The sequence below is a fragment of the Pelmatolapia mariae genome, linkage group LG5 (genome assembly GCF_036321145.2).
Source record: "Pelmatolapia mariae isolate MD_Pm_ZW linkage group LG5, Pm_UMD_F_2, whole genome shotgun sequence".
NCBI classification, from domain to species: domain Eukaryota; kingdom Metazoa; phylum Chordata; class Actinopteri; order Cichliformes; family Cichlidae; genus Pelmatolapia; species Pelmatolapia mariae.
The window spans coordinates 26,355,647-26,370,448 of NC_086231.1; the positions used below are offsets into that span (position 1 = coordinate 26,355,647).

The 14,802-nt window shown below is 39.4% G+C and overlaps 1 protein-coding gene across 4 annotated transcripts in view; it reads right to left on the reverse strand.

Annotated features, from left to right (window-relative positions):
• The window catches only part of cita (citron rho-interacting serine/threonine kinase a), a 37,427-nt gene that overhangs the window by 20,994 nt on the left and 1,631 nt on the right, over positions 1 to 14,802 (reverse strand). Inside the window, exons 4-17 of one of the 4 annotated variants that reach the window (XM_063474498.1) lie at positions 12,557 to 12,658; positions 10,287 to 10,429; positions 9,823 to 9,916; positions 9,531 to 9,737; positions 9,207 to 9,360; positions 7,780 to 7,969; positions 4,012 to 4,117; positions 3,260 to 3,403; positions 2,650 to 2,769; positions 1,840 to 2,010; positions 996 to 1,049; positions 825 to 878; positions 346 to 486; positions 103 to 228 (exon numbers count right to left, since the gene is read on the reverse strand). In XM_063474498.1, coding sequence (XP_063330568.1) covers positions 103 to 228; positions 346 to 486; positions 825 to 878; positions 996 to 1,049; positions 1,840 to 2,010; positions 2,650 to 2,769; positions 3,260 to 3,403; positions 4,012 to 4,117; positions 7,780 to 7,969; positions 9,207 to 9,360; positions 9,531 to 9,737; positions 9,823 to 9,916; positions 10,287 to 10,429; positions 12,557 to 12,658 — 1,806 coding nt within the window. Of the gene's footprint in view, positions 1 to 102; positions 232 to 345; positions 487 to 824; positions 879 to 995; positions 1,050 to 1,839; positions 2,011 to 2,649; positions 2,770 to 3,259; positions 3,404 to 4,011; positions 4,118 to 7,779; positions 7,970 to 9,206; positions 9,361 to 9,530; positions 9,738 to 9,822; positions 9,917 to 10,286; positions 10,430 to 12,556; positions 12,659 to 14,802 lie in introns of those variants that run through there. The other 3 variants (XM_065470896.1, XM_065470895.1, XM_063474497.2) reach the window with 3 other exon arrangements.

Here is a 14,802-nt window from a genome sequence, read left to right on the forward strand (position 1 = left end):
CTGTTGAGGATAAATGGACAGAGGGCTGGTTGAGTGGGCAGTGGGGTGAAGTTAGGGGTGGAGTGATGGAGAGTATTAGCAAGTCTTATCTGTAGCTCTCACCAGGATCTTTTCAGCCATCTGCTGGATCTGTTGGGATTTGGTCTGAATGTCATCCTTCAGCTTATTTTCCCGACGCTCAACCATCTCCAGCCTTTTTACCTGATTCTCAAGTGTCTTCCTGCCCTCCTGCTTACACAACAAAAACATAGCAAGGCTAACTACACAGAAAATTGCAGGGTAGTCCAACTGTCAAAAAGGTTATTTAACATAGGACTAGAAAGCATTAGCAGGTCAGTCTGGTACCTCTGTCTCCCTAAGACGGCGTTTTAAAGTGTCACTAGAGTCGGTTTTGCCTTTCAGGCGCTCCAGATCTCGTTCCAGCCGCTCTTTGGCCTGCCGAACATTCTGCAGCAGCTCTGTGGCTTCTGTGCTCGCTTTCACTGCCTGGGGAAAAAATCAGGAGGTCAAAGGTTGTTAGTAGATCCCCAGACAAACATCTTGATATGCTTGTGCAATTTCTGCCCACTAGGACAAAGAGAAAACATAACAAACAAACAAAAAAAAAAAAAAGCAATTTTGCTGAATAAATAAGGAACAACAGCAGAAATGGCTGCACAGCTTCATCCTGGATACATACACATGTAATAGTGGTTCCTTTTTCAGATAAATAGGAAAGATTGCAAAATCCAAAGTCTTTAGTAATTTAAATGTAGGTAAAAAACAAACAAACACAATGTTTGTTGCAAAAATAAACAATGAAAGACAGTTGTGAAAGAACCTACCTTGGACAGTTTGTCTTGGAGCTCCTGGATCTTCACCTGCTGCTCAGAGTTTGTCTTAAAGGAATAAAAAACAATTTAGAAAGTGAAAAAAAAAATAAAAATAAAAAATCAAACATTGGGGTAAATACAGTTCTGTAAGCTCTGTACACATTTTTAAAAAAGGAAGAACACCTTTTCAAGTTTGGAGAGAAGCTCCTCCACTTCAGCTTTTCCCTGCTCCTTTGCCTAAAAACATTAACAATATGATAAGAATTGAGCATAAATTCATCCTGAAATATTTGATTCACATGAGTAAAAACAGCTTGGATCCAGAAATTACTAATGATGGAAAGAGAATGAATAAAAACCTATTTGATATTTACTGCAATATCCTACAATAAAGTGTATGAGGCCCTTTCTCTGATTTATAGTATGCATATTATCATTCATTTATTCATTCATTATTCTGCAAGAGGGTAAGGACAGCAGCAGAGAAAGCACTTTTCACACATTTTTTCTTCTGAAGGATCCCTCCCCTGTTTTTAGGTCAGCAGGGAGATGTAATCACTACAGCAGTGTACCCTGGGTCTGCTCTGGGATCTCCTCACAGTCTGCCATGCCCAGATCACTTCCAAAAGGAGTCATTCTGGGCCCTTCCAAACCACACGACTGTACCGATTCAAATGAGACTAATAGTTTTTATCATCAACAAAACTGTCAAATATTAAACTCTTGATATCCAAGTAAAATGCCTCCAAACTAGGAAATGCAGTTCACTTGAATCCAACTGTATTTTATGATCAAAAGCCAAAACAGAAATCATCTTCTCTGTAAAGTGACACAGTCATGTTCATAATTCATGAGTTGTGCAACTTGTAGTTTCATTCCAATCCCTCTTAACAGGTTTGTGCTTTGCTTTTTAGAGCAGATCAAAAATACAAAGCACAAAAAAGTGTTCCTGTTATTTGATTCAATTTAGATTTAGACATGACATGAACTATAAACATATATGGTGAAAACATACACATTTACATACCTTCTGGATCCTTTGTTGGTATTCCACAGCTTTTCTTTTGAGCTCCTCACTTGTTTGTCTCGAGTCTCTAAGTTCAGCTTCATAGAGGTCGCTGCGACGTCGGGCAGCGGAGAGATCCTCCTCCAGCTGCCTGATGGTCACCTGCATCTCCTCCAGCTGGGCATGGTACTCCTGACGTTAATAAGCACAGAGTGGTTAACACGATTAATTAAATTAAACATAAAATTTACTGTAAAAACAACCACATGTTATGCAAGCTAACTAATGACCAGATCCAGCTCCTCAGTTGGGTAGAACGAAAATTCTTTTGCACAGATTTAATTTTCACCTCAGTTCAATTTATAATTTTCATTTAAAATCATGAATTTATATTAAAAAGTGTAAACACTGTGTATCATCTCCCTAATTAAAGGGTCGATGAATCTGTAGATTAATGATCAAGTCTCCACTTTTGTACCTTGCAGTTATGCCATCTGCAGGAATGACCTTTGAGCGCTAAGGACAAGGGAGTCCTTAGAGGGAAAGCCCTCCCTGTGTGACAGGGACACACTGAGAGGAAAAGTAATCTCATCCCTTTTTCAAGGACTCCACTATCAGTTGGAACGGTACAAACAACACCGTGTCAAATAATTTCCCCAAAAAACAAAAAACAGTATGCAGATGCAGTTTAAAGGCATTTTTTCCCCTTTCACTAGACGGTTTTATTATAAATACCATGAAGTGTCCATGGAATAATTCTTCATCTGTACCACATCATTATCATGATGAGGAGGAGGATTCAGAATAATTTAAATGAGAAAATTTACATACTTGCTCCTTAATTTCTTGCAGCTTGTTGCTCTGTTCGCGTATGTCGTGCAGCAGCTGCATGGCCTTGTCGTCCTCTCTAGAGACTTCCACTCGTGCCTCCTCCAAGCTTCGCTTTAGGCTCTGCAAACAAATACATGTTTCAGACTGACACAAAGTGCAGTAAGATTTAAAAAATAAAATAAATTGAATAAAAGTTAGTTTACAGTATTCTTACTTTCTTTTTTTAACTACTTAAGCTCTAGGCTACTGTCTGACATTTCCAAGAGTTTTTTTTATTACAAGGCTAGAGGGAGTTTCAGAAAACTACGGCCAATGGTGCCATCAACATTTCCGCTAAATCAAAACCCAAGTTTGAAAGGAAACACTTTGTTTGTTTAACCTGTTCTAAAAGTTGTCAACTGCAACTCTACCATACTTAGTACAACAGAACTTAAGCATGACAGTGCTACATGGGTTTAAGTCATTATTGTATGCCTCAGTGATTGTACTACACTTGCAATCTTCATGAAATGGTAGATGCATTTTTATAACAGATGGAAAGCCTCCAGGGTAGAAGAGGTTAATTCAATAAAACACAAATGGACAATGCTGGTAGTACAGTATGACTCACGCTGCACTCAGTAATGTAGGTGGCAAGGTCTTGCTCCAGGATACTCCGCTGAGTCTCAGAGGCCTTCAGCTCCACATCCTTCTGGTGGAGCACTGACTCCAGGTCAGTCATCTTACGCTGGAACCTGGAGATTTCCTGCTCCATCTGAACACAGCAGTGAAAACATCACTTATTTAAAATCTTCACCTGAAGGTTGATTAACATTGCTGGTTTGTGTCCCAGCTGTCTTCTGCCTGCGTCAGAAGTATAAGGTACTTAAAGTGGCTATTTACTTCACTATAAATAAGGGGTCCATTAGCTGTAAATGATTTTTCTAACAAATGGCCAACCAAGAATGCTTTAAAACGAGTAAGCTGCTATGTTTTTCACACTACAAAATGAACTTGGCTCATAACAGCACCAACAGACGCTTCCTTGATCTGTGTTAGGCCAGTCAGCCAGAATAAACACAAGAAATCTGCTAATAAAATCCACAATAATGAAGTGATGTTGCTCAAAACAAAGTTTCAAAATATGGAAGTCCAATTTCACAGTTTGTCTAAAAATAAAAAGCCTTCTTTCCAGAATATGTTAATGTTATTTATTTGCTTATCAAAGGAGCATTTTGAGTTTGCCAAAATAACAGAGACAGAAGACAAAAATATACTGCGGATTTACTAAATTACGTTAAAGCTGAAAGCTTTGTTACCAAAGGTTTGTGATGAAAAAAACAAAACAAAGAATGAAAGCCAAAACGGGCTGTACATGCTCACCTTGTGACATTTGTCTTGAGTTTCTTGTAATTCTTTGCTTTTAAGGTGCAGTTTCTTTTCCATTGAGTTGGTCTTAGCAGGAGAGTTGAGGCCTGCAGACACTGACCTGGGGCAACAACATTTACAGAAATTCTTGAAACATTAATATTTCAACAATTAAACTGGCACACATGATGTTGAAATGTGCATTGCAATAATTTGTTATTTAAACACAGAGACATATCCACTCTAACTAGGGGCAATGTTTTCTCTCTGGCGAGCGAGTTCCTGTCAACCTCTTTATAATCAACAGACCAGAGAGCACAAAATGCTTCAAAAATCTTCCTTTTGTGCAACAAACTATGAAAACAAAAATTAATTAAAAATGCAACCAATGATTCGAATAATCAGTCAGACTAATGAACAAGAATGGGACTCGGCTGGCAGTCTTATATTGCCACATAAGGACACAACACATAACAGCAAGGCCTACAGTCATTGTATCTGTAATGAAGTCGGTCAAAACGCAGACACAACACCCACACGTCATAAACGAGCAACAGAAACCAGGAGCATAAAAGCTGACTCAACCGTCCCTTTGGAGTTGGCGACTGAAGAATATCTAGTAATGACAATTATTCTCTTGACAACAGAACAGCTGAGCAATTTTTATGCAGAGCAATTTGTATATATATTTTTCTGCTGCAGTATGATTAGGACAAAACAGACGGCATGAACAAAATGGACCTGCAGACCCGGGAATGTTTGCTGTTAGCCTGACAAAATAATTTGACAGGAGAATTTGGGATATGCTGTTGCGTGGGGCTGGTCTCCAGAAGGCTCAGTGTGAGTACAATACACTCTTTTTTTGTTGTTATTTGTATAAGGTAATGTTCCATTTTGTTTCCATTCTCTGCAGCAACCGAGAGCACCAAGTGAATTTTTCCCATTTTGCTGACCAGAGACAAGGCAACTATGAATAGAGGTCCTCTAAATAAATGAATGAATCTGTATGAATGAGTTCACAAACACTGCAGAGGGATCTTTAATAAAGTTGACTCAGACTGAGTCACAGTGTTAAAAATAATCACGAAAGCAAGCACTGCTCCCTTTGCCTCTCTGCACCGAGAAGCATCCCCCTGAAACACACACACACACACACACACAACATATATACAGTATACAGAAAGTGTGTGCACACACACATTTGGCTCGTACTGCTGAAACAAAAACAGCAACACCCTAGGCAGTTCTTTTTCACAGGCCTCTAGATTAAACAGAAGCATTTCAGCCAGATGCCAATTAAAAATTGATGTTAGACATCAAAATTCAAGTGGGAGATGGGGGGGTGGGTGGGTTTTTGTACAGATAATGTGGCCATTTAAGTAATTAGCTGGAGATTTTTGCTTGAGTTTCAGGAAGCATAGGTAATACTTTAATAGCGCTAAACATAATGTGGCCATGAAGAATTTAAGTATTTAAAAGAGGGAAAATGTTAGACCACTCTTTCCACTGAGGAATGGGAGAGCTGTCATGTTTTTGAACTGTGGAGGAAAAAGAAATGAGTAACCAGTGCAAACTGCATTATTGAAGAGACTCAGAAAGACAATGACACAAAGAAAGTTAAAAGGCTTAGCAGCACTCATCAGGTACGCAAAAGGATGGATAACAGTCATGTACACTGAAGGAAGAAACAAACACACGCAATACTAACAAGCAGTGTGATGAAAACAAGGCAACCTCTGGGGAAATCTTTTGTAGGACATGCAAAATTCCCAATAACAATTTCTTTTTTCAATTTGTGCTTAAAATAAAATAACACACACACACACACACACACACACACACACTAATGTGTGTATATACACACATAATTTTTTTTCTCTGTTTTTAATATAAGTGCTAAAAGACTCTTCTTCTCCTACCATTGCCAACATTTTTTTGGTCATTCATGTGCTACATGTCCTGGGGCAGTTTGTTCAAAAAAAGGGTTCCCCATGTAAAGCTTTGACCCTGATGGCACCACTGTAAATGGCGGGAATTCAGTACAAACACAATTTTTTTTTCCAAAAGCCCATGAATGTCCTCAATGGATTTCCTACATACTGTGTGTGTGTGTGTGTGTGTGTGTGTGTGTGTGTGTGTGTGTGTGTGTGTGTGTTGCCAAGATACCTTTTAAGACAAAAATCATAGCCTATATTACAGGATTACATTTGACGCCAACGAAGGAACAATGGGCACCCATATACCTTTACCCAGTATCGGTAGATATTTGGCATGACGTTGGATGCCTGACCAGACAGACTGACCTAATAACACCATTTTATGTCCAGCTCCAAACAGGCAAAAACAGATATTTCTAAACTGTAAATACTGCACATATTGTATTAACCATCTCAGAATTTCCTTAATCCAGCCAAAAATCCTAACAATGTCATTTTTTATGGGTGTTTAGTATGATTTTCCGACACTATACCACAGACAGTTTCTTATAAATTTGAGGCAAGTTTTTAAGAGGATTTTGCTGTTGAGTTTTTAGTAATGAGGAGTGAGACAGACAAGTCCAAAAAGGAGAAGAAAAAACAAACAATAGCAGGAACCCCCAAAACAGATGATTAGCATTTCATTATGCCTGGCTCTAGGTTCATTTCTCTTTCCTATTTGGCATTGTAATGAATAATGTGTACACGGATATGCATGCTCCCACACACGCAACACAATTCTGACACATCTTATGAACACTGAGCTCCTCTTAATCAAATGCAGCATAGAAAATGACTGGCTTCTGTTAAAAACCTTGAACAGATGACTGATGGTGTAACAGCAAGGCGACTTAGACATTAGAAGAGGGAGAAATAACAGGAGGAGATGAGACGGGTAAAGATGGGGGGTGGGGACAGGGAAAAAAAAAAAAAAAAAAAAAACCACACACAAAAAAAAACACCACGGTTGTAACCATAGAAATAATTCTCTCCCCCAATCTGAGCTCTCATCCTTTTTCCCAGTCTAATCTGCTAATGCTTTTTCTCCATTTCTGTTGCCGCTGCTGTCATGATCTGCAGTCTCCAGCACCATTAACCTGCGAGAGCACTAGCATGGGGCTGCAAGAACAAAAACCCATCCTCTTGCTTTATTATCAGGGGTTAAGAAGCCAAACACAATTAGGTATAATTACAGTCCCAAAACCCATGCCGTAAAAGTCAGGAGCCCATTATGCTTCACAGTAACAGAGAAGGCACAATAACAGCAGTGAGGGTGGGAGTGTGTCTATGTGTGGGGTTCCACTTCTCAGCAAACCTCATCGGCACACTCAGCCGCATACCAATCAGAGTCGATGGCAAGATAACACCAGCTAACATCCTCTGAGCCATTCATTTGATCTATCTGCGCACTGGATCACTTACATGTGATCTGAAGGTACAAAAACAAGAAGTCAGTAGGAGAGAGCACCACAGAACAGGGGGATCCCTCCCTTTTCTCATTCCTTGTCTGACACAGCATATAGCCAAACCCTTTTTGGCCCCAACAGGCACAACACTAATGACAGGGACAATACCAACTGCCCTGGGCACCATGCTAGGTCACCTGAAACAAGGCTACCTGGAAATTGTTGCCGTGGTAATGAGGAGACTAATGGCAGAACGGCATTCAGTACTAGCATGGGATCTTTAACCAACAAAAGGTATTAGAAAGGTGCATGTAAAAGGTCTCTGCATCGTCCAAAGGAAAAACAGGCTTTAGTCTACTTTGAATGATCCCAACAATGACTAGAAAACAGGTACCACTTACTCAGTTTTGGCCAACAGTATCAACGCTCTGCTGAAGAACCAGCCTAGAAAAGGCAGATCCTGGCCCTGGAAGCCCGCCGGCAGAGCTCCTTGCTGGGCTGCTGAGGCTGGCCAGGGGGCTGCCTGCTCCGGCTCCTCAAAATTAGAGGTGTCATCTTCAGCATGCAACGCAGGAACGAAAGGCGGGAGAACTGCAGGGGAAGAGGATGAGAGGTGGGAATAAGAGAGAGGGCAAGGGAAAAAGGAAGCCGCTATGAACAAGGTACTTAAAAATAAAAAATGTTTATTAAAAAAAAAAAAAAAAAAAAAAAAAAAAACACAAGGAGAAAGGGGAGAGAAAGGAAGGGAGGAGGAATAGAGAGCGGAGAGCGGTGGGAGCCTAGAGTGCAGTAAGTCGCGCGTTGATGCACATGCTGCCTCTGTCCCTCCCTCCTCTCTTTCGCGCTCTCTCATACACACATGCTCACTCACTCTCTCACTGCAGCAGAGCAAGCTAATCAGCTGGAACCAAAGCTGATGCATAAAGCTCTATCCGTGCTCAGTTGTGAATAAACAAGGATGATATTTTTAATGCAGACATTTGTACATATATGTATTTTGAGGTTTTTTTGCTACTACTCAAACAAAATCAATTAACAAAGAGAAAAATAAATAAAGAAAAAATATCAATCTAAACACTTTATCATAGACAAACAGCTGTCAGTGCTAAGAGGAAACCATGGGCATAGTAATGTTATATAATTACTTTATAATGGGCGGGGGGGTGTCATCTGCAGAAAATACCTATTTGGTAGAGCCAAAACAAACACCGATCACCCCTGCAGATACACTTGTGAATTACAGTAGCACTGTAGGCATGTGCCTCTTCAATGTGACCATGCTTCACTGAAATTATCTATTAATTTGAGTGTTATGGGTGTGTTTTCCAATGGCCAGTCAGGGGAAACTGTGAAACTCACTGACAACAATAACATTTAACAAACGCACTTGTATTTCCGCTACAAAGAGCATGTCTGGTGTCGCCTGCGTAAACGATGCGTGCTGCATCTGTTGAGAAACAGATGAGTCGCAGATCTTAACGGTCTGCCTTGCCTTCCTCAGAAAACAAAAAAAACATGGCTTACTGCCAACAGCGCACAGAATCTCATTATTTTACTATAGACAACACCAACGCTATTGTTGTCTATGAGCTCACCCCCTGAACACACACAGACGTAGACTAGATGTTGTTGGGTGGGGTTTGGGTTGTTGTTTTTTGTTTATATATAAAAGAATAAAAAAAGAAACCCAAGCATTAGAATTTGACAACTAGTAATATATCAACTGTGTCGTAACACAATTACAACAAGAATGTGTCATTTCAAGTGAAATTGAGCATGTCCACTAAAAAGATTGCAGAGGATTCTCAAGGGAGAGGAATCTCCTCACCTTGTCGCAAGTTGTTCCAGTCGACGCTGGAGAAGAAAGAGTGACAGTGGAGTCCCTGGAAACCCAGTCGCTCCTTTGCACCACAAAGTAAGCTCTGTACCAAGTCTACAAACTGCTTACTGGTACGTGGCTCCTCTGGAAATTTTAAACAATGCTGTAGGCAAAAAAAAATTGAACAAGAATTGAATAAATATTTTATAGACTGATTAAATATTGCCTAAATTAGATTGCATATATTACTGACTGTAACAGGAATACTGATTAGACCGTTTGTGTCTGATCTGTTATAGAGATTGAATACATAAACAATGACAATGTCAGCACCTGGAAGTTAAGGATGTTGTAGATAGTCTTGGTCGAAGTGGCTTCAGAAAAAGGTGACCGGGCATAAATCATCTCATAGGCAATGACCCCAAGGGACCACCAATCACACTCAACTCCATAGGTGCTGTTAGAACCCCCATTCATGGCTGTCAGGACTTCAGGGGAAAGAAAGTCCTGGGTTCCAACAGGCACTGTGGGAGTGGCCACCTGGGAAAACATAACAGAAACTCTGTAATGTCATTGTGAAGAACAGTGAAGTTAATACATATAGCAAAGCCTATATTCAACTTACCGTTTTGTTAGCAGTCAGCCTGGCAGCTGATCCAAAGTCAGCCAGCTTAATATGACCAGTCCGATCAATGAGAATATTCTCTGGTTTGACATCTCTGTAAGTGGATAGTTTAGTAGAAATTTGATACTGCTTTTACAGAGCTGTTTGCTGTCTGAGTACTGTAAAATGCTCTACTGCTCCAAGCATAACGGAGACATTTGCAAACTCCACAGCGTTTTTATAACATTTGCCATCACACTCTACATTAAATTAGTTAAAGTGATAACAATTCTCATGTACAGGATCCGGTTATTGTGGCCTTTTCAATGAAAACAAAAGAAAAACATTTTTAATATAGACCTGGAAGTCAAGAAACCCATTCTACGGGAACACTGAAACTCCTTCATTGGTCATGTTTTACTGTTAAGTCTTAGTTGGCTAATCCTCTATCAATAACAGGTTGGATTTTGTAGCGGGTATTTTACCTGTGGACGTAGCCCAACTGGTGGACAGCATGAATGGCCTCTACCAGCTCAGCCAAATAAAATCGAGCCATGGACTCATCAAACTGATCCTCATATCGGTTTAGGAGAGACATCAGGTCACCGCCTGGCAAGTACTCCATCGCCTGAAAGCATATGTGTGTAAAGTGAGGAACTGGCAGGATAAGACTATAACCAGTGCATGGCATTTGAAGGATTGTGTGTTGTTGTTGAAGGCTGTAAAAGCTTTAAGAACGCCTCTAAATGTGTCTATATTTAGAAGGAAAAACAAAGCAACAAGTGTAGGGCCATGTGTTTGAGCTTACATCAAAGCTCTGCTCAGCATAAGCTTATAGGGTGGTTCTCCTCATTATAGATTCAGTTATATAACACCGGGTACTATTGCTGATTTATCTATGATACTGCAGTCAAAGTATTCCTGTTCAATTGCTAAAAATATGTCAAGAATAAATGCATAATCCCAGTGTGGCCTAGAATGAATGATCATAGGATGAAAGAAGACACATTTAAGTCAAAGCAACATACTGCAACCATAACATAGCTCATTTGAAGACATGTAGTTTTGAAAGTTTGGAAAAATAAATCAGCCTTTGTTAACGTTGCCTAAAATTCTTTTTTTTTTCCTGCTGTCTGCACCCTGAAATAAAAGGTGCTGTGCCAAGTTGATTTGAGCTACATGTTTAAAGCCATACAGCCATAAACAGGCAAAGCCCATGCACATGAATGGTCAGCGAGTCTCAATGAACGGGAGCATTCTCCAGTGTTACCTAGCAACAGGGAGACTGGGTGCCTCTCTGACACACGGATAAAGATGGATGCTTTGTATTTTCCTCCATGCTCAGTTAGGGAGCAGAGAGACAGAGGGGGAGTGAAAAAAAAGAGGAGGAAGAATTGAAACAGATATGCAGGGGACATAAAGGAACGTATATAGATGGTGAAAGAGAAAAAAAAAAAAAAAAAAATGGGCAAGATAAAATATAAGGCCCGGCTGCACAAGAAACTGACTGCACTCTTTCCTACTACCTAAGACAGCCTTGATCATAAGGAAAAATACAGATTCATTGTAGGTTTAACAGCTAACTGTAACTGACAAAGTGCTAAGATTGCATTATTAAAGGGATACGTTTCCCCCTTTAATTAGTTACTCATACAATAGTGCAGCATAAAGAGTATACATTCACTGAGTGTTTTAAATGGTAAACAGTAAGTTCAGTTCCTGATTTCCCTCCTTATTTTTCACAGTGATAGCTTAAAAAAATGTGATACTGTTTTGTTAATTGCAGTAAGCTTTTAATTTCAAGCAAAACTAAATCCAAAGATTGCTCACAGCATCTAAAAAGCCACGGGAGGAGTCAGTAATGAATGATGTGATTTATCTGGAAAAAAAAAAATCCTGGTCACTATGGAACGTACTGATGGCAAAAATAACGACTTCTTAAGGATGAAACCTTTTTGCCCCTGCTACAAAATGCTACAAAATATTTTTCTTGTACAAACAGATTGGTCACTTTATAATTCCTCCTTCACATGCCACTTTGAGTGACTGCCAGTTTTGTTTGTCAAATTTTGAAAATCAAACATAGAAAGTAGGTAACAATAGGCAAATTTTGATGATTGTATTTCAAGGGTTCATGTATAGTGTGGGTGTTTGTTTTAGTCTAGCCATTTTCCCCACAGTATAATTTTAGAGTTTGGGGGAATACACAGTGTGCTTATGATACTTTGAGTGAAAGCCAATAGGTCATACCAACTAAATTTTTTGTTTCATAGCACCAAATCACAACAGGAGTTACCTCAAGGGGCTTTATATTGCAAAGTAAAGACCCTACTATAATACAGAAACCCCCCAACAGTCAAACAACCCCCTCTGAGCAAACAATATGGAACAGTAGGAAGGAAAAACTCACTTTTAACAGGAAGAAACCTCCGGCAGAACCGGGCTCAGGGAAGGGTAGCTATCTACTATGACCAGTTATGAAGTCACTATACGGTCAGTACTATTTTGTAACACTGGGACTAACACTACACCGAAGCCTACACTACAAAATACAAGGCCTTTGCTTTATGCATCAAATATAGCACAAATATTGTATTAGTAAGTACAGTATGTTGTGTGTGCCATTTTCTCTGTGTGTTACAAAAGATCCTTAAAATATTCTTTTGATTCAGAAAAAAATAGCAAACTAGTCATTTCAATTCATCCTTAAGATAAAAAAGAAAAGAAAAAAAATAAATATGTGCCGCAGTCTCACCAGGTAAACATGATCTTTATCCTGGAAGGCATACAGCAGCTGTGGGATCCAGGGACTACTGTTCAGAGCCAAGATCCTCCGCTCCTCTTCATGAAAAATCACCTTTGAAGAGTTAGAAGGTGAGCAATGAGCAGTTATACTGTTTGAAATGTAAGCAATACAAATATATACTGTGATTAGTATAATGGCCATATAAACAGATGTGCCTGAAACACAGAAACTTCCATATTAAGGAACTGAATGTGGGTTAAATGTAATTGCATTTTATTTCAGATAAAACTGTGCAAAAATCTACTTTTTCTGGTGATTAGAATTCTTGCCTTTCTCGTCTAGCTTCAGTTCTTGTTCCCTCTTTTTATAAGTGACAGATGAGTCTAAATTACACAAAACTGTCACAGGTGGCACGAAGAAGGCATTTCTTGTTCATTAAAACTGTTCATTCTTCAGCTCCCTTTGTGTCACAGCTCATGTACTATTCTGACGGAGATCTGTCCGATTAGTCATATGCCAGAGAGCACAGCTGTGAAATATTGGATCCAAGTGACATTTGTTGTGCTTAGCCCTACAGCACTCTCCAGTGGACCTTTTTAGGACTACAAATTTGGAACAACAAGTAGCTAAGACACAGTTAACAGTACTTGTGTAGTAAATGTGAAAATGAAAAATTCAAGACCCTTATTCTTCATACACTTCAATACTCCTGAGGAAATCATTTTAATGGAGGACTATTATAACAAAAAAATGATAAAATAATTATCCATCCCATGCATCCAGGTTAACTGGTGTTTCTAAATTGCTCCTAGGTCTGAATATGAGAGTGAATTATTGTCTCTGTGTTAAAATAATTAAATAAATACTTTTCAATAAATGCTATTATTACATGATTATTCTCAGTGAATTTCATTCTGACAGAAATCCATCTCAAGTACATGAACCTTTCCACTCCCATTAGACGGACTCTAAGGCTACGTTCACACTGCAGGTCTTAATGCTCAATTCCGATTTTTTGATCAAATCCGATTTTTTTGTCTGCTTGTTCATACTACACATAAAATGCCACATCAAACGCTCTCCAGTGTGAACGCTCAAAGCGGCCCGCATGCGCAAAAGAAGATGTCACACACAACTCGCTCTGTTTAGACTCAGAGCAAACAGTATTGTTTGACTGATTGCCCTTAATATAAAGACTTCGGACTTTATGTTTCCAAATTTTGGCTTTAAGTTATTTTGTTATTTACATAATAATGTAGATGACCTAATAATGATCGTTTTTGCTGTTTTAGAGGAGCGGTGCTTCAAAGGATAGTTGCAGATTTCTGTCAGAATCTGCAGAAAATACAGTACAAATAAAATGTTCACGTTTCTCCAACGTGGTCTTCCTAACAGTTTCACCGGATGGCAAGAAATCGTTCGCGATGTCCTATCGGGCGCTTCTCCGGCGCTGATAACTGGCGTCTGTCTTGTGTCAGTGACGTAAAAGACGGATTTAATGCGACTTGACCATTCAAACAGCAGTCGCTTTCTAAAACATCGGATATGTATCGGATTCAGGACCACATACGAAAGTGACCCAGATCGGATTTGAAAATATCGGATTTGTGCCGTTCACACTGTCATACCATGATCGGATATGGGTCGCATAGGGGCAAAAAAAAATCGGATTTGATGCGCTTTCGCCTGCAGTGTGAACGTAGCCTAAATCTACCCGTTTTATAGGGTTTCTACTTATGGTAGTGAGCAAACCACAGGTGGTATTATAAACATTAATAAAACATTAATAATGGCCATTTGTTCCACTAATCTATGACAGCGTATTCAAAGAAATCCTGAAACAAAAGCTACAGTCTTGAGGAAAAAGAAAGCTTTTTTCAGCAGTCTATGCAGTCATGTGAAAAATGAAGTACACCCTTACTGTGTAGGAATTAAGAGGCTAAGTAGCAGGCAGATGCTGCTGATCACCAGCAAATGTGACCACCTCTGCAAAAACAAGTTCAACAAAGTAATCCAAAGGTCAGATGGCCCAATATTCAAAGAAATTGCAAAAAACAAAACAAAAGGGCTACATCTCAGGCTCGAGTTAACATGTTAAGGTTTGCAACAACACAACTAAAAAAAAGAGTGAAGAAGTATGTCTTATTTGAAAATGTCCCTCTAAAAAGAAGATGGTAGCTCAGTTTAGGTTTGCAAAGTTGAATCTGAACAAACCACAAGATTTCAAGAGCAATATCCTTCAGACAGACAAGACG